The sequence below is a fragment of the Crotalus tigris genome, unplaced genomic scaffold (assembly GCF_016545835.1).
Source record: "Crotalus tigris isolate CLP2741 ecotype Arizona unplaced genomic scaffold, ASM1654583v1 scf7180000018777.2418813, whole genome shotgun sequence".
NCBI classification, from domain to species: Eukaryota; Metazoa; Chordata; class Lepidosauria; order Squamata; family Viperidae; genus Crotalus; species Crotalus tigris.
The window spans coordinates 1,554,154-1,580,500 of record NW_024097195.1 but is presented as its reverse complement, the minus strand read 5'-3'; the positions used below and the strand labels follow the sequence as shown (position 1 = coordinate 1,580,500).

Below are 26,347 nucleotides of genomic sequence, written 5' to 3'. Positions count from 1 at the left end.
ATGAGATATAATAAAATTTGGTTTTATATAAAAACAACAACAACAACAATAATAATAATATCAAGTTGGAAGGGACCTTGGAGGTCATCTAGTCCAACCCCCTGCTCAGGCAGGAAACCCTATTATACCATTTCAGACAAATGGCTGTCCAGTCTCTTCTTAAAGACTTCCAGTGTTGGAGCATTCACTGCTTCTGGAGACAGGTTGTTCCACTGGTTAATTGTTCTAACTGTCAGGAAGTTTCTCCTTAGTTCTAGGTTGCTTCTCTCTTTGGTTAATTTCCACCCGTTATTTCTTATCTTGCCTTCAGGCGCGCCTTGGAAAATAGCTTGACTCCCTCTTCTTTGTGGCAGCCTCTGAGATATTGGAATACTGCTATCATGTCTCCCCTCCTCCTCTTCGTTAAACTAGACCAGTGTTTCTCAACCTTGACAATTTTAAGGCATGTGGACTTCAACTCCCAGAATTCCATAGCCAGCGATGCTGGCCATGGAATTCTGGGAGTTGAAGTCCACATGCCTTAAAATTGTCAAGGTTGAGAAACACTGAACTAGACCTATCCAATTCCAGCAGCCATTCCTTATTTTTCTGAATGCTTATTGATTTAGATTCAAATAAAAAAAACAGGATAATTTTTCAGTTTATACATATTACTACAAAGAACTCAATAAAATTGAATGTGTAAATAAAACTATATAAAACAGGGTGGTGAATTATATTGTAAAAATGCTCAAAATGCCATCAAAAGAGGTTAAATCATGGCAACTGGGCCAAAGTTCATTAAACTGTGATGTCTCTTTACTCGTCTTGCCATAACAATTGTTAGGGTTTCTTCCCAAAATGTATTTATTGCAAATGTAAATGAAGACTCAATCATCCAGGCCAAAAGCATCCAAAAAGGTTAAATCATGGCACTGTATCCCAGAGAAAGCCCTGCAGTTGTTATGGCAAGAGTTGGTGCAATCCAACTCTTTTTCATTTTGACTGAAGAAGTTTACTTGAAGCAATAACAAAATGACTCAGTTTAATGAACTTTGGTCTAGTTGCCGTGATTTAACCTTTTTGGATGCTCTTGGCTTCTTGGATGATTGAGTCTTCATTTACATTTATGCTCAAAATTCCAGTTTCTTCTCTTAATCTGCTCTAGTTCTGCATAGAGATTCTGAGCAAACGAAGTGGCAAAAGACAAAATTGCCATTCTAACCATCAGTTCCATATTTCTCAAGGCTATTAATATGTCTTTCACATTGCCTTTCAGGAAGGAATATTGATCCATGCCTGGCTACAAACTTTTCTATGAATTTTGTTATTGTCTCATTTATCCCTTTTATAGCATTCAGCTGCCAAATGCATTTATCTCTCTCTGATCACGCCACAACCTTCCTTAAATATATACTCCGACTTCTATCTAACGTATCTCTTCAAAAGGTATCTTGCTTCTTCACTGTTTTCTTGCAGTTATATCCCAATGTAGTTATACTTAGGAGTCTCCTTGCTCATTTTTACCACTGGCAGAAGATAATGGGAACTTTGAAGATTCCACCTTTCTTTCTTGCTACCTTACATTCTTCAATATGAATGTAAATTATTCTTTTATAGCTAATGTAAGGGAACAAATAATTATCTGTTAATGATGAACAAAATTAAAAAAAACCTGCAACACAAAAGTAAAATCCAATGCTAAGTCTTGATTTTGGTGTCCGGTGAGCATGCTGAAAATATTGGAATTCAACCAATAGTGTTGGATTTTCTAGATTCCATAAGATTGCATTGATAAAGACTATGTTGGCTGAGTAGATGGGATTTGGTAGAAGTTATCTGTGCCTTGGCTTGATTACATCATTATAATTGATTATTATTGTTCACTAAAAATCTGCACTGGTTGCTGACTGTTTATCAACTTTTAGGTTTATTGTTTTACGGGGTTACTTCATCACATAAATGATGATCACATCAACTTTTCAGAAGAGGTCCTGTTTTTAGATAATGTTAGAAAGGGCATTGTATGCTACTGGATTTTTTAAAGTGGCAGTTCCCTCTCCCTGCTGAAATAGCACTTTTCCTTTTTATATAATGATATTATACAAATTGAACAATGTATTTATTCTGTTGCACCTAAGTGTCTAACTAAGCATAAGCAATACAAAATAAACCTTCTACCCTGCTTACTTCTGCTTCCATTTATCTTCTCCTCTATTGCTTTCTCCACATCAGTTTGTAGATTGTACGATTTTTTTTGAGATAGGAATCTGTCACCTTGTATTTTGTCAAACTGTATATGTATTGGAATGAACTGAGGGATCATTCTTGCTTTTAGAAGTAGATTGTATGATTTTTTTTGAGATAGGAATCTGTCACCTTGTATTTTGTCAAACTGTATGTGTATTGGAATGAACTGAGGGATCATTCTTGCTTTTAGAATTTATTACATCAACAGAATGAGAGGGGCTAATTCCTCCTCCTCTTTTTCAGCCCTGCGTGTACTTTGTGGGATGGGGCAGAGGGGGTTCACTCCAAGATCAGACAGTATCAACTTAGAACGAAGGAGAAATTTCCTGACAGTTAGAACAATTAATCAGCGGAAGGGCTTGCCTCCAGAAGTTGTGGGTTCTCCAACACTGGAGGTTTTTAAGAAGAGATTGGACAACCATTTGTTGGTATAGAGCAGTGTTTCTCAACCTTGACAATTTTAAGGCATGTGGACTTCAACTCCCAGAATTCCACAGCCAGCATTGCTGGCAGTGGAATTCTGGGAGTTGAAGTCCACATGCCTTAAAATTGTCAAGGTTGAGAAACACTGTAGAATGTCCTACTTGAGCAGGGGGTTGGACTAGAAGACTTCCAAGGTCCCTTTCAACTTTATTATTCTATTATCTCTTATATCTACCTCAAGTTCTCTTCTTAGGACTTTGTTTATAAGTTTTGATCATTCTTGTTGTCCATGTCTGCATTTGTTTCTGTTTGTTTGAATCTTTCTTTAAAGTATGATAGCCAGAACAAAGACACACAACAAACTGTTGTAGAATTATTGCTGGACACAGTAAAATTGTTACTTTCTGTAATTTGAAAAAGAGGCTTTAGTCTGCACAGCCTTTCTTGCAGGGACAAGTAGGTTTTACTTAAGTCTTTAAAGGTTTTTTTTTTTTTTGAATATCTTAACTTTCCACGTATTATGTCCCTCAACCTCTCTTGAAAAGCTTGTTTATTAAAGTCATTAGAATCCAATTTTAAATAAAAATATCTAGGAATGAGATATATAAAACTGAAGCAACATTGGATAATTTCCTCTCTTTTTTCTCTGATCTTTGTCCCTGAAGACATCTGTTTGTTTTTTGTCTTATGAGTGTGGAATGAAAGTGTAGTAGAAGTACTATGGATAAATTGTTGCTATTGCCAAATATTATTATGAAATGAGACAGACTTTCCTGCTTGTTCTTTAAGAGTGGTGAACTCTGTTGTAAGTTCATTAATAATTCAAAACTTTTTTGCCTTACTCAATGACCAAACATTTATATCCTTAAGATTGCTCTTTTAGGCAAACATACTATCACTCATTAAAGTGATTAGAACTGAACCAGATGTAGTCTCTCTTGTTACAGTGAGACTGCAGGAAAAGAAAATTGAGCATGGTAACATATTTCTTATAAATATATATGTAAAAGAAAGAACAACACTGTTAATTAGTTGAACTAGTAAGATGGCTTGTGAAACCATCATTGAATTTGCACAATACAATATACTTGACAGATTAATAAAAGTTTAGCGTGCTTAGTTAATTTATTAACCTAGGTAGATATGGGAGAAAGTTAGTCACAGTTGTGATATTTCAAAAATCTAGTCAGCTAAATACAGTAGATCTTCAAGGAAGTTAAACAAAGGTGCAGACCCAATACCCAGAAACTAAAATATATCTCTCAAATACTGATTGGTCACAACCCTTGAGTAATGCCTACTGTTGCTTCCTTGCCTAATGAGGAAGGGGTCCAATGAAATCCTGTCATTATTCTAGTGCAGTGGTTCTCAACCTGTGGGTCGGGACCCCATTTGGGGTCGAACGGCCATTTCACGGGGGTTGCCAAACAACGCAGTCAGCCATTTCCCCCCCTTTTCCTTAGCTGTGCTACTCCCTTTTATTCTATTGGCTTTTGAAAGCCAATAGAATAGACTCTCTTGAATAGAGTCTAATTCTATTGGCTTTCAAAAGCCAATAGGAATTGTCCAGGCTGTCTCTGCCCTGCTGAGCCCGCCAAAAATCCCATTCTGCAAACGGTGCTGCACCAGTTGAGTAGTCCTCGACTTACGACCGGTTGAGTAATCCTCAACTTACGACTGGTTGGGGGTCACGGCATTAAAAAGGTTGAGAACCGCTGTTCTAGTGTAAGGCTCATACTGTATCAGACAGGATTGGAGGAAGTAGCTGGGGACTCTGTTTTTTCGAAAATGATAAATCTTTGCCTAACCTGCCAGATCTATCAAAATGGAAGTATGACCTAGGTCAGGGGTAGGCAACGTTGGCAGTTTTGGCTCTTTTATGACTTGTGGACTTCCATGCTGGCTCAGGAATTGGGAGGTGAAGTCCACGAGTCATAAAAGAGCCAGGGTTGCCTATCCCTGAATTGAATTAAATGTAAAAACATAGTCTTCATCTGTTGGGAATATTGCATTGGTATAAAATGGCCAGGCAGACGAAAGCAAAGCAACAATGGCTTTAAATATTCATTGGGTATACTCTATTCAAGTTACACTATGAACTTTTCTACATTATGCATTTTGATACAGTAAACATGTTTGAAAATGAAAATTTACTATGAGTCACACTTGCAAAGCCTTTAACAGTGGAGGAGTTGCAGCTCACATTATAGCTCTTTCTGCACCAAGGTCAAGAACTCTCGTAGGCTGCAATACAGGCCAAAACAAACTGTTTGTGATCTACTACTGGCTTCCTTTTAAGATATTTTTTCCTCTCAGTATTAATTTCCTTTTATTTCACTCCAGCTAACATTAATTCTGCCTGCACAAATGTTTTCCTCTTCCTTATTTTATTTCTAAAAAAAAATTAAGTAGTTAATCTCCAGTGATTTGGCAAATTCATTTCAAACGATTGCAATGATTTTCTTTTGAATTTAATTCTTTTGAATTTTGCTTTAAAGCAAATATTTGAAAAAAGGGGCATTGGTTCCAAGAATGTATTTTTCTGTACGGAGAGTTGTAAGACAATTTAAATTATATGCAAATAAATTACATAATACAGTTTTTAATTCCTCTGAGATGCTATCATAAATAACCTCATGCAGTTATTTTCTGCTCCCTCATAAATTAAAAGGCATAGTAATCTGGATTTTTCAGATTTGTATTCCAGTTAATTTTTATTAATTGCAGTTGAAATATATATGGACTTCTATGCATGTTTATTCAAAAGTAATTCTATTGTTTTAGATTTATAATGGAAACTCATACTTATTTGAATTGAATTGAATTGAAGCTACTGTAATGAGATTTAGTCCCAGGAAATTTTATTTTATTTTTTTTCTGTGTAGCAAAATACAGCAAATATTTTTTGCTGTTCTAGACATAGTGATTAGGAGATTAGTTGAGCAGATAAGATTCTGTCAATTTATCTTTAGTAGGTTTTCTTGATTTCCATTTTCATTACACATTATTACTTTTAGAATGGGAAGCAATTTCATTTTTCAAATGCAGAATTTGAACACTTATGTACTATTTGTGTCCCCAATTTACTGTGTAGGCAGACTTCCTTGTTATGTGGATTATTAATGTGGATAAATGAAAATTAATTTTTGGTAATCATTGTGTATTTGGCGTGATACTGAGAGAGGAGGATACATGTGGCAATGGAAAAAACATTCCTTTCCTTATCACTCTTTCTCAGTGGCCTTTTATATATAACTGGCAATATATAAAATGTGATTTAGCATAAGATTTTTTATAGATCCCTGAAAAGAAATGACTGCCATATAATTTCTTTCACAATGAAAAAATGATGTGAAAGATACTGTACAGTGGATTAAGAAAAACCAAAAGTAAACCAAAATAAAAAATACAATACTTTATGCTTTAAAAAGGAAGCAAAAACAATGGTTTTAAATGCCTATTTTAGGATTTTTCACATTCATTTAAATGGATTCGGAGATTGTAGCTTATAAGATCTTGAGACCAATTTTTATGCTGGATTTATGATATTGTTCAAATTGATATTTGACCATGTAATGGCCTTGAAGTGTAGTCTGGCCATCTTGTCTAACTCAGTGAATGTACTATCCAGAGCTGAAAAAGCACAAATAAAATTACAGGGCTTCTGGTAACAATTACGGGTTAAAAATTCTTAAACTGTACACTTATATTTAAAGTAGCTTTATATCCATCTCCAGAACAGGAATACTGTATAATTAGAAAGATGAACCACCACAACCAGTGTCTCCCTTTTGCTAGATCAGGGGTGTCAAACTGCCGGCCCACGGGCTGGATGCATCATGCTGAAACTGCACCCACCCCATTGCCGGCAATGGAAAAAAAAGTCACGACACGTCACATGACATTGCGAGTTTGACACCCCTGTGCTAGATGGAATTTATTGATCCTCAGCCAGTCTATTACATCACTTAAGCATTTAAATAATAATCATAATTTTGATCATTAAAATATAGCACGTCTTAATTTAGGATAAATTTTGAGTAAGCAGATGTTTGGAATTCTATTACTCTTTTGAAAAAGGACAAGCATTATCTGCATCTTTCAAAACTGCAATTGTTCCTGTTTTTTTTAAAAAATATATTATTTTTTAAATCAAGTCTGCCCTTATAACAATAGCATTTTATGTTCCTGAGGAAAAAAATAACACCACAGTCCTAATGAGGAAATGTATCAACAGTTGCACTATGGGCTATTTGCAGTAAATATATGGAATGTCTCCCTAAACGTGGGATATAGATATAGAGACACAAGAGTCTATATAATTTTTGTTTTGGTCAATTGGTCATGCTTGGAAATAATTAAAATGCAGAACTTTTTGGTAGTACCATCAGTCATGATAGCTATACTTTATCTCAAAAAATGGATTATGCCTCTGAACCCAGTGGGAGCTGGTGGGCCTATGTGGAATCTTGAAAACATATGTTGGCCTATCTCATTAAATGGCTGCTATGATACACCATTCATAAAACATCCATTTGTTTTAAGACAGTTTGATGAGATTGTTCCCCAACAGCCCTTCTAACACTTTCTGCCTTCTCAAAAACATAAAATGAGTTAATGAAAATATGGAAGTAGGCTGTATAGGGTTAAAAGCAAATTCTGAAAGTAGTAATTTATCAAAAAGAATGGATGTTATAAATTCAGGTGCAAAATGTCACAAGCAGAAGCACTCATGCAACAGCATATACATAGAATCATTGTTTCACATGCAAGTCTGCACGTTAGCATGTTTCATGAACACACTAAAGGAAACTTCCTTAAAAAATTTCTAAAATGCAGACTGATTCACACATTCATGCCATATATCACATACAAAAAAATGAATCAAGATTTCTGCCAGATATGCACAATAGTGCACAAAACAAAAATGTATGCAGCACTCCATATGCAGCACCTAAAGCTTTATCTTCGAGAAGACACCAAGCAGCACTTCATAAATGTGACAGATGAATCTTTTCTCCCTCTCTCTACTGTATATTGGCTTACCTGATGTAACCTGAACATTCCAATAACTGTTTTTTAAGAGGTAAGTACTGATCTGATTTTGGCATCTTTCATAATATTTGGCCTTAGGTAAAGGTTACTAATTAAAATACAAACAATGAAGCCTCCTAACATAACACACAGTGGATTTTCATGAGAATGACAAGAGGCACGTTTCCAGAACTTCCAACAGGATACACTTAAGAAATATTTCGGACAAGACCCAAAATATTTGTGAACAATGTGAAGTCTGCAGTATAAAGGAAAAGTTAAAATTAGTATATAACCTTTTGTTTTTCTAATGGCTTAGATTACATCTGTCACCAAATAGTTTCTCTGTGCTGAAATTCATACTGACCGATAATTTGCATTGATTGCATGAGAATTGCATTTCTAAGCTTTTGAATGATTGAATGCTGGGAAACTTTATAGGTGTTGCCATTAATTCATAATATTAGAGAGCAGGAAGGTCTGAAGGAAACAGCATCCAGAATGATGACAGAGGTAGCAATTCCCTCATGAGAAAAAGCTAAAACTGAATGTATGGTCATGGGGAACTTTTAAAGTATTCCTTTCATAGAATACTGGCTTCTGAACCTGGCTACTGTCTTTAGTACTTTTCAGTTACTTTTGTGACCCAAGGAGCATCTAGCTGGGTGGTCTGAAAAATGAATCCTAGATGGGTATTGACTTTGATCCTGCAGATATCTATGGTTTCTTTTTAACAGGCAGTCCTCAAGTTATAACAGTAATTGAGCCTGGCAATTACAGTTGTAAGTCATAATGTTATAAGGTGGGTCAACAATGATCAGATCTGATTTTACAAACTTTTTTGTGGCAATCATTTTTAACTCGTTTGCTATGGAACATTTTTTGCCAAAAACTGGAAGTAAATGCCAGTTTCTGGCAAAATAGTTGTAAATCATGGTCACGTGACTGTGGAGGACCTGAAAATGGTTGTAAGTGTGGGTTGGTTGCCGAATGCCCAACACACAATCATGTGACCATGGAACTTTGAAACTGGGTTGCCATTCCCTTTTGGGGACTGTCATAACTTCGAATAGTCACTAATTGACTGCTTTTAAGTCAAAGACTATCTGCAGTGCAATTTATTACTCAATTGAAATTTATTCGGTTTTCTAATTTATTTGTTCCACTTCTCCATGCCCAATCTATATAAATACATAACAGTGTGCTTTGAGAAGATTACATCAAATTTGGTTTTCTGTTACTATAAGTAAAAAGTTATCCCCAGTAATGTTCAAGTTCTAGCTCTCTTCTCAGGCCTGGCAATTTTTGTGTCTTTTTGATGACAAGATGAGTAAGTATATGACTTGATGAAAAAGCAAATAAAAAAAAAAAGAGATTTTGTGGGGGAGGCTCTTATAAATGAACTGTCAAATGAAATAAAATTAAAGGAAAATCTCCTGCTGTAAATGCAAGGTCTGGCATTTCTAATAAAAATCAAGGCCCTTGAGGAATTAATTACATCAGCATTACAAGAAGAATGCATGGAATTGTAAAATGTGGTGGCACAGACCAGCACGAGCTTCTGTTGAAAAAGGAAAACTGCAGGAGTGTCTTAACAATTTCTGAATTGATATGCAGGTCATTGTAGTCACATAATAGTAATTTGGACACGCTAATGAATAATAGTATGCTGAGGTAATGATAAATGGTATCACACATACCTTGCAATTTAAGTCATCTAACTTTATTTTCTTCAGGTAGCTGTGTGTGTGTGTGTGTGTGTGTGTGTGTGTGTGTGTGTGTATAAAAAGTATTTTGGCAAAATTTAAACTCCAGATTTCTGTAGAGAAAATGATTTAAAATATATTTTGCTATGTTTTGCTCATAATTCAGAAAACAAGGTAGATGAATTTACAATAAATGGATGATTCATGTAAGTATGTTTTTTTAGGAAATATTGAACACACTAAGTTTTTACAGAAAGATTTTGTCTCGTAATTAAGAGCATGATACAAACTAGTAGAGAGTACACATATACATACATGCACACATACAGAAATGATATTCTTTTTTATCTAGATAGAGTATTTATTTAGAAGTTTGTAAATATGTTTAATTCACTTCTTAGCCAGTAAAATATTTTTCTGGAAAAAGTCATGTAAAGGGAGATTTTTCAAATGATAATTTGTCTTCTCCAATGATGTGCTATGAATGATGTGCTATGAATATCTATCTGGGTAAATTTGGGCATCTGCCTAAAATGTATTGGTGATTGACGGACATATTCAGCTAGAGTTGTAGAAGAGGTCAGCCTGTTGAGAAAAAATGAAAAAGACAGAAAAAGAGAAGAGTCTTAGCTATTGTTATATGGAAAAAGTATTCAAGAAAAAGAAATCTAAATTCTTCTTGCTCATCTTTGACTAGTACTAATAATTTTCTCATGATATTATATGATATTGTGTCAGATTAGCTAAATCAGCCAATTACTTACGTAACACAGTTTTTGATAAGTCTTTTAACAATACTGTATGTTCTTCCAAAACAAGGAATGATATTACAGATTTAGAAACAATGAAACTAGTTATAGTTCTTACTTCTTGGGAGTAAAATTACAGAAATAATTTTACAATTGTATTCAATTTAATAAAAGTAGAAAATATTAGAATATTTTATTTGGCCAAGTATGATTAGACATACAAGGAATCTGTCTTCAGTGCAGAAGCTCTCAGTCTACATGCAAAGCAACAGAGTAATCATCATCATAATAGGAGGAGATAGTAAAGATGATAAGATGGTGTTCTACCACCAACTGGGCTGCCCATGTGATAATGAAACACTTAATACAAATTCACAATCTTTCAGTAATGTAACTTGCAAAGAGCTGTAAAAAGGTAGTATAATCTGTATATGGTTATAAACAAAATACTGGATTTAAACAAGACTTCCACAAATTACAGATATTTTAAACCAGGGTAGTATCTTTGGGTCTATCTATCATCTCTCTATCAATCCAAATCTCCATAGTAGGTCTTCTCGTGATATTTTTTCTTTTTTCACTCTTGTCTTGTTTCCCTAAAATTTATGAACTATAAATTATTTTTATAAATTTGTCTACAAATTTACAAAGTATAACTACTTTATTACTTTAGATTGCTTTTTGATTTTTTTGTTTTGAAAAAGGAAATAATGTTACTTCTCTGTTAACTATTTGAAGTAGATTATATAATTTTAGTACTAACTGGAAATATTTTCATGACAGTGACAATATATACCAAATGACTTCTCAACTTGAATGCATGACATGGAACCAAATGAACTTGGGATCCACACTTAAGGGGTAAGATTGCTATTTTTTTTAAATCTTACACCATAGAATTATGAAGAATTATAAATTACTTTTTATTACAAGTAAAACACAGAAATAATAAATCCTCAGAGATTTGTCACTGATTATATTGGGCATTTTTAATTTTATAAAATATTTTTATGCTCAATATTACTAAATTTATTCAATTTTCTTAAGACAATGAAAGGACACAAAAACAGTATTTTCTATCAGTTACCAATATCTTCTTTGAAGCTCACATTTTTGAGAATATACTAGAGCATTATATTCCATTTGTTTTTTAATATCTTTCTTATCTTAATTATGTTGCTATAATATAATCATTTTATTGGAAAATAACAAGATGATGCAATTGATTTTAAGTGGCTATTGACTTACAATGCAATTTTATATAAACTATGTTCAGAAATAAATTCCATAATTTTTATATTTCCAAAGCTTCCTGGGGGTGGTGATATAGATTAATAATCTGACCATTTTGGTTTTTTGTAGTTTTTCAGCCATATGTGTTCATGGCAAATCATGATGGAAAAAATATTATTTGCAATCTGTGATATTATTATACAAACCCATCCTTAAATATATGCATCTTGACCCTTTGAGCTTTGCATCAAATACACAGAGAAAACAAACAGCTCACAATAAAAACAGCCATTAAAACACAGCATGAGATGGCCTTCTCTTTAGTTCCCCTAAAACAGTGTTTTTTAAACTTTTTCTCCTCGGAATCCTTCCCACTTTTAAAAATTATGGAGGATCCCATAGAATCTTCTGTTTGTATTGGTTATATTTATCAACATATACCATATTAAAAATTAAAACTGAAATATTTGCTGTCACTACCGCTTTTCACGATTTTCGGGTGGTTTTTTAATATTGCATTATATTTCAACATGAAAAGTCGACTACCTATTCACATCTCTTTCATTGATCTATTACACCACTTTGTATGAAAAGATTCTTTGTAGCATGATTTAGCTTGGTAGCTTTAAAAACCAGATATTTTTTCTGGGCATGTGAATCAGGAGGTTAGTTGGACTTCATGAAGAGTTGTTAATTTATTGTTGATTGGGGTTTATCTATCTGCATTCAATGTTTTTGCGTTATTGTTGTTCATTTTGTATTCAGTTTTTATCTGTTGTTAGCCATCTAAAGTTGCTCTAATAAATTGGGCGTCCACATAAATCAAATGAATGAATGAACGAATTTCTGCCACTTCCTCATAGTAGGATGAGTCACATATCTGTAACACTTTTTGTATCTTTGCCGTATGTCTGGTGCCTTAACTGGTCCCATATAATTCACCGGTGGTTAGTGGTTAGTGACAGGGACCCGTGTTTGCTAGGAGATTTCCTGCCAAAGAAGCACACTGATTTTAACCCCTTTTGATTCAGAACATCATTACCAACATTTCACTTCCAATAACAACATTGTGTAGATCCATATTCCTCAAAACTTGTTACCTATCCCAGTTCTAAAACATAATTAACTTTCTATCCTGTAGTAACACATCTCTTTATTTCCTTCCCAAAGTTACAGTCTACCAGTTCCTGTTTCTTTTTATGCCACAGCTTCTCCATGTTGCCTAATGATATATGATCCACTACCCCTTATTGGCCTATGCTGCTCAAAGCATGAACTGAGACTGAAAAGTAGAAAGAAATGCAAGACATGGCCAAGTGGGCAATTAATAAAAGCATGATCAAGAAACATGTGAATAAAGGGGAACATGCCCATATCTCTGTTCTAGCACAGTGTTTCCCAAACTTGACAATTTTAAGGCATGAGGACTTCAACTCCCAGAATTCCACAGCCAGCAAATTGTCAAGTTTGGGAAACACTGTATCTAGCAGATAAGAGAAGCACATAATAATAACAGTTTACTTAAATGAAAGACTGATGTCCATTTTAGATCATGCTAAATGATGACTTTTCTGCAATATATTTGTGAGATGATACTCAGATATTTTCCTTGAAAACAGCTGTTCTGTTATCACCTTATCAGCCCATTTAAAACATTGGTTTATATTTATTTAATCTATATGCTGCTCCAGTCTGTTATGACTCTACGTGGCTCACAAATGAAACAGTAAAGCAAAAAACTGAAATCAGTAATGGCACTATTAAAAAGGAAGGTCCAGAAAAAAAAATTCAAAAGACAAGAACATTACCCATAAGGCCTTGGGCAGAGGGTCATTTGCCTGCATTATGTTTATTCACTTGCTTTCTTTCCTTCCAATTTTTTTGCATTGTGACTTGGGTAACTATAATGCAAAGATAACATCCTGACTGAAGCACATATTCACTGACTGATCAAGTTCTGGACTATACCTAGCTCAAAGCTCGATCTACCTTAAAACATTTTTCTTAGCTGTTTTAAGAGTCAGCACATCCCTAATCCAGGAACTATTTTTTTTAGAAATGAAGGGAAAATAGATGTGTCATCCTAAGTATAGTTGTAATGACAGCATCCTAGAGAGATGACAAGCAGGGAGAGTAAAATCGGGGATTTCATGTGAAAAGTCTAAATTATAAAACCTTAGTTTAGCTTAGACTAACTCTAGTTTAGGTTGAAAATTAAGGATTCAAGGCTGTCCAGGTCCAGCAGTTTAGATTACATCTGGAGACAAAATTCTCATTTTTCCAAAGCTTGGGAAAAATTCTTCCCACTTTATTATTTTTTTCCTGGCAACTGATATAGAAATACTGTAAGGAAGTGGGAAATGGAAGGTGAAGGGGTTTATCTAAGGTTTATCTAATCTTGAAAGGTGCTAAGTAGCTGAGATGGTTTACAGTACAACAGGACACACCCAAAGCTGCTTTCTGGAACAGTATGATGCTGCAGCTGATACCCTCAATTTTGTGTTAATCTTCCTCTAAGTTCTTTATTTTCTTTACACCATTTATACTTTTAATACCTTGAATTCTCACCATTCTGATATCTTTGGCATATACTTTCTTATTCTCTCCCATTTTTCTCAGCTTCCTCTCTAAAGAGCTTTGATCTCTCCCATGTCCCTTCTAGAGGGAGTGGACTTCAGACAAATCACTACTTGTCCAGAAATGTTTCCTGTTACCCTGGAAGCAGGAAGTTTTTTTTAAGGAAGCTGCATGATAGGTGAAATATTTGAGGACAGTATGTGGGAGCTGTTCTGGATAGTATTCTTTGTTCTTTTATGAAACTTGAACCAAATGGGAAAATGAAGGTCATTGCAAATATAATGGTCAGCAGAAAGATAATACAATTTTATTCTGGGAAGTGTACTGATATGGAGCAGATTTTTTGTTTTGAACTATTTTATTTTTATTATTTTAAAAAAGTTAAAATACAAAACTATTCAAATATTTCAAAATGATATGGAGCAGATTTTTATAAAAGAAATGTGCAATTCTGAAAGGAAGTTTAATCATAATAAATGCACACTGGCAAATATACTGAAGAAATGATCACTTTTTTTAAAAAAAAAACAATCAAACCCGGGACCATATCATTAAGATATTTATGACAATGTTTTGTTCACATTTTTTTAGTATTTATCTTCAGTAAGATAAATCCTCCCAGTTATAAAAATGTTTAGCAACTTACTTGCCTCAACATCACAGAAAAGCTTTTTCTAAAGCTCACTTTCAAACAACTGGACTCCATGGCAAGATGTAGCAAGTTTCATGGAGTTCCATTTGAAGAAAGACTTGGAGCACCAGTCACAGAAGCACTGGATATACCTTTGTTGACTGTGAACTATAGAAAGCCCTGCTTACTTCGATTTTTATTTAAAAACTAAAAAATACTGGGGCACCCAGAATCTTACTTTCTGTAGGAAAGGAACCTGCATATCACTAGTAAGGCTGCAGTTCTTTATTTCAAAGGCCATTTCGAACAGGACAGAATATTTAGATTAGATCAGGATTATCTGAAGGGTGGTGTTCAGAGACAGTTTTGTGTAGACTAGAGCATATTATAATACTGTAACCATATAATCAGTGCTTTTTTTGTAAAAAAAAAAAAAAAAAGGTGCCGGAACTCACACATGTCATACAACCCACCTTGCCTACCCTACAAGGTTCCATCCAAAAAAGGTGCCGGAACTCCGTTCTGGGCGTTCTATGGCAAAAAAAAAAAAAGCCTTGTAATAAATAATGAGTGCCACTTGTTCCCAATTTAACTTAAAGAGTTTTATGAAGTTATCCAGTTGCAGTTTATTTGGGAAATCATTGTTAAGCCAACTATGCTTTTAGACAATGTACCTGTCTGGTTATCTATTGTTCATATAATTAAATTTTGATGGAGAAAATGTGAAGACCAGGTGTTTCACGTGAATGGTTTGCTAGGAATTATGCAAGTCAAATTGTCTTTGTGCTAGATGTTGGCAAGGTTCTGATACTCTTCCTTCAGGGTTTTTTGAGTTGTGACAGTGCCACTGGCATTTTCAGGGGGTCAAAATCTACAAAATGGTAAGTGGAACATCTGAAGTTGTGCCACTTTCAATCATGGTTTTGGTAACAACAATGCTTTGCGCTTTCCTTCCTCCACTCTCTGCGCACATCCGTGGACTGTTCATATGTTCTTGCTATCTCTTACAGAACACATGCACTATGAGGATTTGATTTATTATCCTTTTAGAACAATCAAATAGGAAGAAAGTACTGATAGTTCTGCTACTCTTACATATAATCCCTGTATTAGTTCTGCAAGGCACTTAACATTTTTAAATGAAAGGAAGATAATTGTATTTCAAAGATCTGTGCCTCTTGTATTAAATAAAAGAATTTAAAAATAATGGAGAAAATAAATGGTATTCCAGCATCTGTAAATGCTGACACTTAGTGCTGATGACACCTAGGATGCCTGGGAGGAAAAAGGCAGAGAGAAGATTAAATCAAATTTAAATATTTTGGCATATGCCAAGATTATAGAATCTGTGAAAAAAATCACTGCTAAATATAATCTGATTGCTTGTAATATATGCCAAAACAGTTATCTATCTTCTCTGGTGAAGAGAGTTATAATACACAATGCCTTCAATTTCAGCTGTCATGGTCATAAGCTAGTTTGCAAAGATATACATCTTTTAAAAGATTTTGATAGACTGCTTATCAAGGATTCCCAGGAGTTTAGTATTTCAGGTATTTTCCTTTATTTTTGAAGTAGTTTTTGAACATTGGCATCTTCCTTTACAGTATACTGAAATATGCAGTTTATTTTTTTCCCTCCAGAACTGATATCTTTTATATACTTACTCACTTTTTTCATATATGGTTCAGTAAAAATCTTCTCATACATAAATCATGTTTTAAAAATCTTTCCCTACTTGGTGGCCATCTGTTTCTGCAAATAGGTTACAAAAAAGTGGACAACCATCAGTTGTAAGCAGAAAATATAGTTTTCACTATCTTTTTGCTGCCATTATTTCTGCACATATCAAATGCATCATGAGCCTCTCATAGACCCAAAGGCATCTTTTCTCAAACATTTGTTTTCAAAATGAATAGCAGTACAATTCTTATTAATTGTTGGGAAGGTAGATGGCCATTTGAACAGTCCAATTTACAATGAAGAAATACATATTTGTGGTGCATGATGGAGAACTGAGTCAACACTAAGCAGACATTAGTTCTGTAAAATACTAAGTATTCATGATACTAAGTAATGTTTGCAGTTCTCATTTAAATCAATTGCATCAAATCTCTGTTATTGACAAAAATATATGTACAAACCCTTATTATTTATAATTTATCTAACATATTCTAGTAACCATTACATTAAAAACAAAACAAAAACTCTTTCAAAAGAAAAGATTTTTGACCGGTGACTTAAAAATCTAATGGTAGCTAAGCAACTGTCTCAAACAACTGAAAGCAATCTGTTATTCTCAGAGAAATTTCCCACCCATCAATTGTTATTCATTACATTTCTCACCATATTAACAACTTCTCCTCTGTGCTGCCCATCAAAAGAAACTAGGAACCATAAAGATCCATCTGCAAATACATTATATATTTTTATTGATGGAATTTCTATTCTTTATAAATGCCTTTCTTAATTTAAAAAATTTGAAAATAATTTGACCCCCTCTTCTTTGTGGCAGCCTCTCAAATACTGGAATACTGCTATTATGTCTCCCCTATTTCTTCTTTTCTTTAGACTAGCCAAACCCAAGTCCTGCAGCCGTTCTTCGTATGTTTTAGTCTCCAGGCCTTGGATCATCTTAGTTGCTCTTCTCTGAACTTTTTCCAAGGTCTCAACATCTTTTTTGTAGTGTGGTGTCCAAAATTGGTTACAGTACTCCAGGTATGGTCTCACTAGGGTTTTATAAAGCGGTACTAATACTTCACGTGATTTTGATTCTATGTCTCTGTTTATGCAACCCAGGATTGTATTAGCTTTTTTGGCTGCTGCTGCACATCAATACACTTGATGAGTATTGTGATGAGCATTGTGTTAGAACACAGGATCACCAAAACTACCAGTAGGCAGTACAATGAAACATTCAGTTTTATTGCAAGTCTGAATATAATTCAAGTTGAATCAGGGCACAGCTGCAGAGCCAGTAAGCCTAAAAGTAACAAGTGCTGCAATAATCATGGTTTGCACTCTTAGATGCATGAAAAGAACTCTCATACAATAACCACCTTCACCACTACCTTGTCACTAGGGCCCTTGGTGTCCAGAGCTGTCTGTGAGGATTAATGAAGGAATGGAATGAGAATGGAATGGTAATGTGGGTCTTCAACAGGAGAAAACAACCTGTATCAGTAGAAAGACCATTTATTTATTTATTTAAATCTCACTTTTAATATTTTTGTAAATAACTCAAGGCAGCAAATTTACTTAAAACTCCTTCCTCAAATTTACCCCACTATCTGAATGAAAGCAAAACCATACTGTACTGGATTAATTTAATGTAATCCACTCACATGCTTAAAGCTACTAAAAATGAAGGGATATATTGTAAGAGCATCCTAACCTAACTCTGTAGGCAAAGGCAAAAACACTGATCTTAACCAATGAGGATACTTCAGCAAATATATATTTTTTTAAATCCTAACCCATTTTGATAACAGCAATAGCAATAGTGCTTTACAGAATTCTCTAAGCAGTTTACAGAGTCAGCGTATTGCCCCCCAAAACCTAATTTAGCTGCTTTAATAGTTATATATTTTTAAAAAAGATGATGGATATTTTCACGTATTCCAATAAGAAATATCTTAAGTAAACTGGTAAAAAGAAACTCCTTTTCATTTGTCTCTAAGCCAAAATGGCATTTTTCCTGTGCCTCACATTTTTGGCTATTTCTATATGCAAGCATGCCAATTTCTTCTTTAAAATGTGTATAGCTTAATGTAGGGTCTGTTCTATGTAAACTCTTCCCAACCCCCCCCCAACTATTTTTAAAATATTCAAGTCTGATTATGATGAATTGTTCTGTATTCATGTTTCATGCTGATGTTTTTGCTAACTTGTCACTGTGTTCTTCAGAAATGCTTAGTGTAGCTTTATTAACTTGGGAATATAGGTTATGAATCATATGAATTTTGCCAATGTAACAAAATAACAGTGGTGTAATGAAGTAATTGAAAGTTTCATACTTTTCAGATTAGAAATTAATCTTTCAAGATTTTTTTAAAACCACACTAAAGTGAGACTTCAGAACTGCTCTGCTTTTCATCACACAATATATTCTGTTTTACCACTTATATACAAACTATATAACATTATGATTAATTAATTTAATACATTCTGCCTTGACTAGAAAGGGTTTTAAGGGATTTTCAGATAGCTAAATAGCCTTTATTTGACATTTTTCAGGTATTGTTTTTTGTTTCCTTGTATATTCATTGATTGCTAGGACATATTGATATTATATAATCCATCCTTCCTTCCTTCCTTCCTTCCTTCCTTCCTTCCTTTCTCCTTTTCACTTGGCGCTAAATATCAGAACTGGGAGCATATTATATTAGCATTATAAAAATAATTTGTTCTGGCACTTAATCAGTTTCTTTTTTATGAGACTTTAACCATGACTCACACATATTTGAATGTACTAGCTGTTTTAAATTGGTGATGCCTTTAAAAAGTTTATTTAAGATGGAACACTTAGGCTGATTTAGTGCAAATTGTTAACTGTTACTTTCACATAGAGGCATTGTTTAATTATTACTTTTCTATGGAGAGTTTGGCTCTGGAAATTATTAAATCAACTGATATGCCTAAGACAAATTCAACTCCATAAATCTTATCCAATTCTGTTTATTTGGAACAGACATCAGTGGTGGATTCTTCCTACCTTGTGAAGGATTATAAGGTCCGCATGTCATTGCCCTGCCCCTCATCCGTGAGAGGTTTAAACAGTTGTCTGGCTAATATTAAAGATAAAGTTAATGGATAAAAATGTCCATTCTATTCCATTCCATTCCCTATAATAGAACTGGTTTTAAACAAGCTGTAGATAAAAAAATAAAAATAAAATGATTCTACTTTGTCATTCATGACCATAAACAATAGAATTTAGGGTATATCAGAGTTTAATGCTTTGACATAATCTAAGATTTCTCAGTTAAGATTTTGGAAAAGTCACATAGTTCCTAGTTAAAAAGGAGCTCTGTGTGACCTAAAACCATACGCTAAACCAACTTAACAAAGTTGGCTGAATAAAAGTTTAACTCTTCACCTAGTTCAGTAATTTCAACAGTATGCCATCTTATGAGGCTGCAACTCAAATGGAGCCAAATCCCATTTGAACCCAAAGTGCTGATCTCATTTCAGGGTAAATAATTCTTACTCTGTACATATGCATGTATAAGCCTGTCTGCAGATAAGCTGAACCCAATACTTAAAGTATATTTTGGCACTTAAAATTCTTGGCTTATCAGTGATTATACAAGGTAAACCATATGTAATTGAAAAAAAACAATTGAAATTGCACTTTTTCCCTATTCTAAGAGACTTTGACTTTTAGCTGAAGAAAAAGTGTACCTCCACTATTTGAAATTCAATGTCATAGAAGAAAAACAAAAGACCTGGAGGGTTAGCAAGGCGATCCCCGAGGGTATGACCATGACAAAGTTATACTTCTGCAGAGGCTAAATGGTATTTAGATGGAAGTCTCAAAGGCATCTAGACTTCCTTGATTTTTTTCTAGAGAGTGTTTCCGCTTCTCATTCAACAAGCTTCTACAGTTCTATGAGCTTCTTCATGTCTTCAATTCACTTCTCACCCACAAAGCTTGAAAAATGTTTTTCTTCAAACATTCTCAAACAAAAAACAAAGAAAACCCAACAAAGCCCATTTACCTTTTGGAAAGCACCCTTGGGACAATCAAGACTTGGATGATCGAGATGGAAGGTAAATAGCTTGGCATAAGGAAGTTAAGGTGTAATGTTTTTCCTTGGGTACTATTACAAGAAAACTATTCTAGGATCTCATACAGGAACCATGTTTGCCCATGGGACTTCAATATTTCTATATTCCATAGGATTTCAATATCCTATTCAATTTCAATATCCATGGATATTGAAACAATTCTGCATGTGTTATTTTACTGTGGCATCCACAGGGACATCCAGAACATTTACATTTTATCCTTGTTTCCTCCACAAGGAAAACAAATAACTTTAATACGAATATACTTTTTTCAGATTTCAAATCCCTTCTGACCCAAATTGTAGCAAAATACTATGCAGCAGCAGGAGTGAAAACGAAGCACTAATGCGAAGTGATCCATAATTACAACTCTTGTTTATCTGTTGATCATCTTGATGTCATCCAATGTTTTGTTTTATTTTACTACACTGATGTTTAATATTTTTGTACCTAGACCATAATAAATTCTTATAATGATCATGATTATTTGAAATTTGGGGAGAATTGCAGAACACATATTGATAATGTGAACAGATTTCTACCCTTGAATTTAAAATTTCAAAAGTAAAATAAAATAGTTTTATATAGCTGTTGCCTTGCTGGAAATAAAAGAGATCATTGATTTCTATCGGGAATAGAAATATCTGTTTGTTGATTTGGCTAAAGGTTAAACCACAATTCATCTTCTAAGCTGATGTATGAATAAAATAGTTAGGACGCTGATTTGTAACCCTATCCTGTGCCTATAGTTCTGCTCTTCTTGTAAATGTCATCACTTTCTCTGTCCTATCTGCTTATATCTGAGTCATGAGGTGCTGACAAAAACCCACTGCACTTAATGTGAAACCTGAGGCATTTTGCTAATTCCAAAGATATTAGTAATTACCAACTTGGCATTTAGCTGATAAATAACCTGCACATATGGAATCTTACTTTTTGTGGCTCCGTTTTCTTCTATTATTTTTAAAAAATTGTTTCAGTATTCAGTTGTTAAAATATAGATTACCATGACCATATTTTTTTGGAAAAAATAAAGGACAAACCTGAAAAGGGGGCAAGGCTGGAACAGTTTCATAAGGATAAAAAAAATAATTGTTTATATCTATAACTTTGCTTAATGAAGGAAAATTAAAGAACAAAAACAAGAAAAACTTTACAATTCTAAATATTCTAATAAAATATCTAAACTATTTAAAAGACAATTCAATTTCCCCATTTTTCATATGAATGTGAAAAATGGTGTATTAAGTGGTACCATTTATACAATACAAGTAAAATGACCAAAATAAAAGACAAAATTTGAGTTTTTCAAAAATAAATAAAACTAAAGGACAGTTTTCTGAAATAAAGGACTGGGTCAAGTGTGAGAAATCAGGAAATCCAGCAGTTCAAATGAACATAAAGGTTGCAAGGTGAAGCACTCTATAAGAATCTGAACTACTAATGGTCAAAGCCAATTGGCAGCAGCGGTAGATAAGAATCAATGGAATTCAAGGCTCAGACTGGTCATCTCCTACAGATTGTCTTTTATAACAAAGGACGTATCATCATTGTAAGTATAGGTAAACCAAACTTACATTCATTCTTTGCAGCCCAAGTTTTTAGCAAAATCAGGGTATTTTTCTACATAGGGTGTTTGAGCTTTAAAACTGTTGAAATGTTTTGAAATGGTTTTAGCATAAATGAAGAAATATTGCAAACATTTTTCTAATGAGGTTTAGGAATTAAGTTTAATTTCCAACCTTTGATCTCTTTTTATTTTCAGCCATGCAACTGGATATGAAAGTGATAATCACACAGCCCCAATGTTATACAGCTGTGGGGCCCAGTACAGAATACATACCCATGGAGTTTTTAGAGGAATTCAAGTGAGTATATTAAGCAAAGTATATAATTTTGGATTGATTACCTGGCTGCTTTGATAATAGCAAGGAAACACTATATTTTCTTTTTATTAGAATATAGTGTTCACTATATACTAACTAAATGGAAAATGTTTAAGTTATCTATTTCTGACAAATTATAATTTGCCCCCTTTTGCTGAGAAATCTTCCATATATATCGAATTACAATTCCCATGATTTCTAAGCAACATTGGATAAAAATCATGGTTGGGATTTATGGGTGGTGTTGTAGTCCAATACCTGGAGGGCCTTCCTGCAAGCAGAAAATTAATGAGGTAAAATTAAGGACCAAGCATTTTCTCTTGTGAAATGCTACAACGGCCTTTGGGATTATGGAAAACTGTGTTATAATTTCCTTTGTGACATGGAACAAATAACAATGTCACGATTTGCTATTACCTATATTTTGGGGAAACTTGAATAGCAGTGTGTGTGTGTGTGTATGTATGTATCCCCAACCTTGGCAACTTTCCCAGCTAGCCATCCTGGTTAAGGAAGTCTGGGAGTTGAAGTCCACAAGTCTTAAAGTTGCTGAAGTTGGACATCCCTGTCCTATAGTTTTTACAGTTCTCTAATGAGCCCAGAATATATTGTATGTAAAACCCTCTTCTTTATGCTATCATAGGATGTGCGACGAATGTCTGGAGTGCCTCCAACAATTGTTAGATCAGCAAGTGACACAAATGAAAAGCGACCTTTTATGTGTGTGTATCCTGGCTGTAACAAGCGATATTTTAAACTGTCCCATTTGCAGATGCATGGTAGAAAACACACTGGTAAGTATCTTCATGGAGTGCATAGTTCCCCTGAAATAGTTGCCACATCCAGTGTCTCATAGCCCTTCCCATGGTAATGGAAGCTTTTCCTGGCCTTTCTAGAACTAAGCATTCTGGGAGCCTCTGGCAGTAGAATTGCCAATCTGTCACTTCAGTGGTGTCGTGTACTAATGAAAATGTGGTGCATGCAGCTCCTTTCACAAAAAGACTCAGAGGGATAATTGTATATAGGTAGTCCTCGACTTATAACCATTCGTTTAGTGACTGTGCAAAGTTACAATGGCATTGAAAAAAAGTAATTTGTGACCATTTTTCACATGACCGTTGCAGCACACACACACACACACACACACACACACACACCTATGGTCACTTGATCGAAATTTGAATGCTTGGCAACTGGCATGTCTTTATGACAGTTGCAGTGTTCCCACTCATGTGATTACCCTTTGCGACCTTACTACATGCGAAGTCAATGGGGAAGCTGGATTCACTTAACGACCATGTAGCTATGGTAACTTAACTGCAGTGATTCAGTTTAACAACTGTGGGAAGAAAGGTTGTAATATGGGGCAAAACTCACTTAACAACCATTTTGCTTAGTATTGGAAATTTGAAGTTCAGTTGTGGTTGCAATTTGAGGACTACCAGTAATTTCACATTTGAATGTTACAGAAAGATGTGGCCATAAAATCAGGAAATAACTACATGTATATATAAAACTTTACAGATCACAGTGAAGCGAGGTATAATTTACAGAAGTGTGCATCATAATACCTCCTCTAATCTTTTGGATACCTCAGGATTTTTATTTTTTTTAAAAAAGGGATTAGTGATTATTCTAAATGAGTGGATAATATTAGCTATAATTATAATATTCTCATAGTGTATGATTCTTAAATATGTAGCTTCAAATTTTATAAGGTGGAGAAATGGAACAGCTAAATAGCAATTAATGTTTTGTTTTGTTTTTTAAAAAAGAAGAAAATGGAGTGGGTCATAAGATTTCCCCTTATAAAACAACTGATTCATTGCACTTCCTGCAAATTGTTATTTTACATACTGTTACTATCTATGGAACTCTGATGCACAAAGCTGGAATTTGTATCAGTGCTTATCACTGCTTCAGCACAAATTTTGCTGACATCACAATTATGGTTGTTTACTAAGTGCCCTCCAAAGCATTAATACTGTTGACCCAGATATAAAAAGATACTCTTTTCTTGGAACAGCCAAAATAATGTATTTTAAAAAATCTTTATCAATAATATTGTACCCACTTTCACCCATCATTAACACTGAAGTAGCAACAATGATTTATTAGTTTGCAAATGATATATGACTGGACGATTTTTTTTAAACACATAAAGTGATACTTAGTTGCAATGAACTTTTTCTTCCCAGCAAAACTCAGTTGTAAACAAACTGAATACAGTAACTCATCACTTTGAAGATAAAATTTTTGTAACAGATTATCTATGGTGAAAATAATGATTTCATTAACTAACAAGATTTATATTAATGGAAGGGTTTTTTTAAAAGTCATAACAACTCTTCAAGGAAATAGAAAAATGTATGCAAGCTAAATAATTGTAACTCTCTGATTTCCTTTATACAAAACTAAAATTTGAACCCATTCAACTCATTACGATTGGAATTTCTTTGTTGACTTTACTACAGAGCTGATTTGTTGCTAAGAGGTCAGATTCTCCCACTCGGTTTTCTCCAAATATATTGTAACTACAATTTTAATTAAAACTTGGTTCATACAATGGATTGTCTTTCAGTACAACCCACAACAAAAATGATGGGATTATAATGCAATTGTTTCTGGTTATCCAAGATGGGGAAATAGGTTAAAAGTATAAATGCCTAAGTCAATCCTAACTACATTAATATAATTTTCTTGGCAGTATTATGGAAAATGTTTGCCATTGCTTTCTTCCAGGGTGTTCTCAATTGTCCAGTCTATCCAGCAGTCCTGGAATTCACAGGCAGTTTCCTCATCTAAGTCTAACTAAGGCTGACCCTGCTTAGCTTTTAAGATTAGCCAAAGTTGGCTGGTTGACTAGGTTCACCATCTGCTGAGACCACAGACTACTAACTACTGATGAGCAAAAATACCAAAACATATAACCAGTGGTGGGTTTCAGCCAGTTTGCACCACTTCGGCAGAACCGGTAGCTAATTTTTTGTTGCCCAGGCCCAGAATGGACTTTCAGAAGTGGCATCCACACAGAGAACCAGTTGTTCACATATTTGAATCCCACCACTGCATGTAACTCTTGAAAACATGCTAAACCATAAACCTAATGCTTATCACCCTGCTTGGGTTCTATATTGAGATAATTTGCTAGGGATGTCAAATTTTCAGATGCTGCTAGCACTTCCATAATTAGAAACTGAGCGCAAAAACCACATTTTATAAAAACTTTTTGTTGCTGGGACTTATTGCTACTTCAGATTTGGATCAGCTAAGCTAATGGAGGAATTCACTGTGAAGCTCAATTTTCCATGTGTTGATACGTGCTAAGGATTAAAAGATCAGGTGATCAGGTTGGGGACACCTTATAACTTTCATAACTTAGCTGCGCACATATTGTGTGACTTTACTCAATTAGTGTTTAGAATGTATATCCTCAGAAGAAGTCATAAATAGGAGTGAACAATCTGTTGTTTCTTCAAAAATTTACATAAAAATGCAGACCTTTGGCTTAACTAATAAGTGTCTATAAAAAGGTGTTTCTTTATTATAACCACAAAGCAATGAAACAAGATTCTCATGATTTCTTTTTGTAAACAATGTTCAACTCACTTGCTGAATATTTCCTTATTTTTTTAGGATTGATTCTTTGTCACAAGTATTCATTGCTCTTCTAGTGCTGGAATTATTTAGTTGCAAATTCACAGATTTTAAGTGCTGCCTGCCTAAGCTATTGTCTCTTACAAATATTTATTTTTTAGTCACTCATCTTATCCAATGACTTTGGGTAGTGAATAATAAGAAGTTAAAAAAATTAAAATAATTCATTCATTTATTTAGCATATTTCTATAGCCCACATCTCACAAAAATGTGAGTCGGGGCAGCATACAATGTAACAGTTAAAAGCTCCATAGCAATCAAAAACCAGTAAAAACTAAATAAAAAAAACATAAAACATATAAAAAGGACACATAAAATAAACCTGTAAAAACCAAGAATGTGGGAGAACGTGGTAGGGATGCTAAATTTTCAGAATCTGCTAGCACTTCCAGAATTATAGCTTGAGTGTGAAAAATACATTTGGTAAAAAC

General features: G+C 34.1%; 1 protein-coding gene across 1 annotated transcript in view; it reads left to right on the top strand.

Annotated features, from left to right (window-relative positions):
• WT1 (WT1 transcription factor) overlaps window positions 1-26,347 on the top strand; it is a 50,523-nt gene that overhangs the window by 14,942 nt on the left and 9,234 nt on the right. Inside the window, exons 4-5 of the mRNA XM_039355991.1 lie at window positions 22,138-22,240; window positions 22,902-23,052. Coding sequence (XP_039211925.1) covers window positions 22,138-22,240; window positions 22,902-23,052 — 254 coding nt within the window. The remainder of the gene's footprint in view (window positions 1-22,137; window positions 22,241-22,901; window positions 23,053-26,347) is intronic.